General features: G+C 52.0%; 1 protein-coding gene across 1 annotated transcript; it reads left to right on the forward strand.

Moving 5' to 3' along the window:
• Positions 1-31: 31 nt before the first annotated feature.
• Positions 32-2,265, forward strand: LOC104498323 (chromosome unknown open reading frame, human CXorf56). The gene is made up of 5 exons (XM_010141681.1): positions 32-144; positions 458-596; positions 1,119-1,208; positions 1,357-1,449; positions 2,203-2,265. The coding sequence occupies exons 1-5, from the start codon at positions 50-52 to the stop codon at positions 2,263-2,265; spliced, it is 480 nt and encodes a 159-aa protein (XP_010139983.1). The 5' UTR covers positions 32-49.
• Positions 2,266-5,261: the final 2,996 nt, after the last annotated feature.

Below are 5,261 nucleotides of genomic sequence, written 5' to 3' on the forward strand. Positions count from 1 at the left end.
AGCCCGGCCTCGCCGCTGCCCCGCAGACTGCCAGCTGGAGAAGCTGCCGATGCGGCCGCGGGACCGCGCGCGGGTGATGGTCGCCGCCAAACACGCCCACAAGTTCTGCAACGCGGAGGAGGAGGAGAGCGTCTTCCTGCGCAGGTGGGACCGGCCTCTGCCCCCGCATCCCGCTGACAGCCCCTCCACGGCCCGGGAAGGGGCTGCCCTGGGCTGGGCTGGCCTCCGGACCCAGCTGGGGTGGGTCAGCCAGGCACCGGTGCCCGCTGTCTGTGCGTTCCTCTCAAGCCCTTCCTCTCTCCTCCAGACCAGAAGGCATAGAGCGGCAGTTCAGGAAGAAGTGTGGCAAGTGAGTGACCACGGCAGCTCTTTAGTGACTTTTAGAGTCTGCATGTGAGGTAAGTGTGGGAATCCACAGTTGGGGTTTCCTCACAGCTACGTGTGTTTCTGTTTCCAGGTGTGGACTGCTGCTCTTTTATCAACACCAGCAGAAGAACGCTCCTGTGACCTTCATTGTTGACGGTGCTGTGGTCAAGTTTGGTCAGGGTTTCGGGAAGACAAACATATACACTCAGAAACAAGAACCTCCCAAAAAGGTAATCGGCTTTAGAGAAGTAAAAAGGTTATCTGTGTTTTTCAAAAAGGTGTGGTGTGTGAAATCACGTCATGGCGGGGGCAGAGGGGAGAAAAAAGAAAGAAAAGGGCCTCTAAACAATAACTTTGTCTGGTATCTTCTTCCCTGTCTGCCTTAAGTTTTCCTTTATAGACATTACTGCAGCTTGGAGACCAAGCACTAAAGGAAAGCAAAATAGACTTGGAAATCTAAACTGTGCCTGATGTTTAGGCTCAGTTACCAGAAAGTTTCCATTGTACCTAGGTCAGATTCACAGTGATCTTCAAAATCTGGTTCATCTGTTAAATATATATCAGTGAGTTTGCTTCTGATAATGGCAGCTGTGAGCACAGAAACCACTGAGGATAATTCACCTTTGCCACCCACGGAGTTCAAGTAATCTTAATAACTGGCATGAGAAGCCTTAGAAGCTTTGCAGGGGGAAGGGATCTCTCGTGGTAGAACTGTTGCCACAGTTTAACAACACACTTTGCTTCTCACCCAGGTGATGATGACCAAGCGGACCAAAGACATGGGCAAGTTCAGTTCGGTCACAGTCTCCACAATTGATGAAGAGGAGGAGGAGATCGAAGCGGTGAGTGTTCTCTGCCCTTAGTGGCAGTCACATCTGAACTGGGCAGCTGCCTCAGACACCGCTCCAGGCTGGGGATCAGCTCACTGTTGGGATGAGGGGATGTTCCTTCAGGGTTTGCTGTTGCACAGTGACACTGTATATGTTGCAGAGGGAGATTGCAGACTCCTATGCCCAGAATGCAAAAGTGATCGAGAAACAGCTGGAACGCAAAGGCATGAGCAAGAGAAGGCTACAGGAGCTGGTGAGTGTTTTCTTTGGTGTTGAATGCGAATCCTGAGGTCTCTTGGCTTTGAACACAAAAGCTATCTCGCCGATTGGACTGCAGGTGTAGAGGGGTCCTGGTACAGTCATAGGTAACTTGTAGCTTCGTGAGGATGAGGTTTCCCTTACAGGTTTTACAGAGATGTTCTCCTAGAACTCCACAACTTAAAATCGAATGCCATTACCTTAGAGGTAACTGAGCAGCAGCCAGGAGAGCTTCTGCAGGGAGTCTTTCCGTGGCCTGTTGGACAAGGAACAAGGGGAGAGGAAACCGGGCCATGGCTTTGCCAACCAGAGCACCTGTGATGCTGTGCTCTGAAGCCTCCTTGGCCGAGCAGGGCTTTGCCACGAGGCATCAGGGGAAGTTAGAGCCTTTGTGCGGGACCTGCCAGCTCAGCTGCTAGCGGAAGCGTCACTTGAAGAATGAATAATGATCTTGCCTGCTGTGATAGGACAGTTGTAGTTGGAAGGGAGGGAGAAATGTGCAGCTTCCACCTGAGGATAGAAAGTGTGAAATTGTCTCCTATGCATTTAGTCTTGGGGTTTTTAGGATTTTGAAGGTGGTTCTCATTTTGTACCTTGTGGGAGGAGGGAGTCAGCAAGGAACTTAAGCTACTCTTGGTCCTGGTGTGAAAAGCTTGCAATGGTCAGACAAGACGACTAAACCTCACTGGAGCACTCAAGGGAAACGTATCCAAACATTATTTCATTTTGACTTAATTTTCTTAATCAGGCCGAGTTGGAAGCCAAGAAAGCCAAGATGAAAGGAACCCTGATTGATAACCAGTTCAAATGAAGTGCTGCACATCTGGGTATTTGAAGGCAGGAGAAAGCTGGCAGGAGCTATCGCAGATCTATCAAAAAGCAGAAGTAACAAACAACATTCAAGGGCAACGTGCTGCAGCCAGCTTGGAGGATGAGTCCCTCTCTGTCACAAGTGATCCTCTGGTACCAATTTCAGTGACTGCAGCAGCCCTGCAGACGTCACTGAAACTGCAGTTCTCTACGGACTCAGTGTTGTGAGCAAGCTCTTCCAGCACCAGTGTTTACTTTCAGGAAAATCTTCATTGGGTGCCTTCCTGAGTTCAGATACCTGCCTTTTTATTTTGTTAGTTTTCCAGCGAGTAAGAATTCCCTACATGTATTAGAGCAATCAAAGAAATCGATACAAATTAAGCTCTGTGGCTGTTGTTCATTTTGTTATTTTAAAAGTATCCAAAACATGCAGCGGCCTGAGAGACTTTCTGTTCCAACACAGCCTGGAGCAGCTTGGGTGCAAGGCTTGGGGATGCTGCTGCTGCTCCCCCTGGCCTGCAGCAGGCTGTCAGGGGAAGCCAGCGCAGGCTGGCTGCAGCTCTGAGTCTCAGCTCCTGTTGAACGTTGGAAAGCCACGGCTGCAGAGTCACACTGTCCCAGCAGACGCTGCCTGAGACAAGAAGGTGAAATCCAGCCCTGTTGTAAACTGCCGAAACCAAAACCTGCCCGCGTGTCACCGCTAATGAGTATGAATGTACAGTGGGAAGCTGCTGGTACGGTCGGTGATCATTAGGAGTAGAATACAGCTGCACGTCTGAACTACCCATTTTGCAATATTTGGAGCTGTAAAATGTGATGAAGAGGGAAAAACTGGTTTGAATGCACTGAGCACTGAGGACTTGGATAAAGACAACATTAAGAATTGGTGTGTAAAGTACCTTGTTTGGGAACTAATATTTTGTGTCTCTTGCATGATGTAATAACAGTGCTGTATATAGCCCATGTTCTTGGTGCTCTGCTTGGGATTATACACCACGTTACGGATTTGAACTCCAATACTCTTCCTAGGGTGTTCTTGCTCTACAAGCATCATAAAATAACGAGAGCAACAAACAACACGCTTCATCTCCCACAATTATTTTGGAAGACTTCCTCTAATCAATAAAGATTTTCCATCTGGCTTTATAAACCCTGGCTGGGAGAACTCAGGTCTGCTTAGCCTAAAGCTGTATCCTTCCTCTCTTTGGGAAAATGAGGTGTAAGGGAGGGAGGGAGCTCCACCCCGGAGCTGCAGGCTGGGGTGCCGCCATTGGTCATGTCAGTTCAGTGCCCGGCTGGGTAAGCACGTGTTCAGGTTAACTCAAGCAGCGCTGATCTTGTTCACTGCTGATCATCTGCTAATCTGAAGCCTATTTCCAGGAGCCTGTGTCCAGAGGCTCTTCAGTTAAGCAGTCATAAGGTGGTCTCCCCTCAACTTTCTTTTCTCAAGGTTGAAGTAACCCCGTTCTCTCAGCCTGTCCCTCGGTGCCAGCCCTGCACCCCAAGCCCCAGGTGAAACGCTGTAGGACGTACAGGTCCCGCAGCTCAGCCCCTTCGCAGCCTGGCACAACTGCCTGGCTTGTGCCTCTGTCACCCGCCACGGTGCAGAGAAAGAAATGATGCACTTACCTCCCTGAGCTAACGGCTCGGCCACACGTGCCCTGCGGAGGAAAGGCTGTCCACGCTCAGCAACCAGCAGCATCGCAGAACAGCCCTTGAAACCCAGGAGAGTTTAGCAGCAAGAGGCAGTAAGAGCTGAGAGCCCTGAATTAATTACCTTGCATTTGTGCAGCAGGAGAGGGCTCGGGTAAGGCTGCCCCGTGACACAACCCTGCCAGGCTGTTGCCTGCTTCCCCCAACACACTGCCCGCCGCTTGTGGCATTGCTGCGCGTCTTGCAGGGAAGCTCTCAGCCCATTTTGTTTCTGGGGCAGGCAGCGGGGGATCTCACGCTGCAGGAGCCCAGCGCAGTTAAAAACCACCAGCTAAAGGCTGTTGGCTCAACAGCGTGGCATGAGACCATCTCCCACGATGAACACCCATTCGCCAGGATCCAAGCATGCCCATGCCTTCTGCAGTGGGACAGTGCTGTGCTCTCATCCCGGCAGCCCGGCTTACATTTCAGCAATAAAAACAACTACCGCCCTCTGCAGCACAAGGGCTTGTTCAGCTGCCTTGGACAGCAGTTGAGATGGGTTTCAGTGATTGAGATCAACTGCTTCGAGCAGGCCTGGGCAGCCAGAAGGGACCAGGGGTGTGGGGGTTGAGAGGAAAGACTCGCTGATCCAAAAAGCAGAGGACCAGGAGGGAATCCACTCACCACTCCAGCTCCACAGGCAGAAACCAGGCAGCTGCGCTGGGGTGGCTCACAGACCCACAGACCTCTAGGTAAAGGCCAAGCCACACACATTGCCCAGTCTTGCAACGTTTTCCCAAAATTGCTCCTGCAGCAAGAAGGAATTTACCCCTTCTCCTAGAATTGGGGGCTGGGACAAGCTTAACTTCCAGGGGTAAGGGAGGAGCCTGGGGATCTGGATCCCTGCCTGGCACACACAGCCCTGGCACAGGAACCGCCCGTCCTGCTCAGCTACCACATCCCCACAGCACAGCCCATGCGAGCGCAAGGGTAGCCAGGGGCTCTGCGAAGAGCCGCCGCTACCTGCGGTTACATTCTCTGGCTGGGTTTGAACACGCCCGGGTAGGTGGCTGAGTTCCCGAGCCAGAGTACAAGGTGCCAGCTCTGCTCCTCCAGACAGCAGCAAACGCTCCTTAGACATTTCTCCAGCCTCCCAGGCATTTGGTGCTGAACGTTTAGGCACTTGGCACTTTCAGAACAAGGTTTCATCGGCTCCAGGGAGCAGACAGGCCAGGAGCAGGACTGGTGGCACACAGCCAGTGCATCCTCTCTGGTTACCAGGGTCTCAGGGGAGCTCAGCTGGTTGAGTCCTTTGGAGTGGCTAGTCCCCATTCCAGCCCACGCCACTGGCCACCACAGCAG

This window comes from Buceros rhinoceros, unplaced genomic scaffold (genome assembly GCF_000710305.1).
Source record: "Buceros rhinoceros silvestris isolate BGI_N320 unplaced genomic scaffold, ASM71030v1 scaffold34718, whole genome shotgun sequence".
Taxonomy (NCBI): domain Eukaryota; kingdom Metazoa; phylum Chordata; class Aves; order Bucerotiformes; family Bucerotidae; genus Buceros; species Buceros rhinoceros.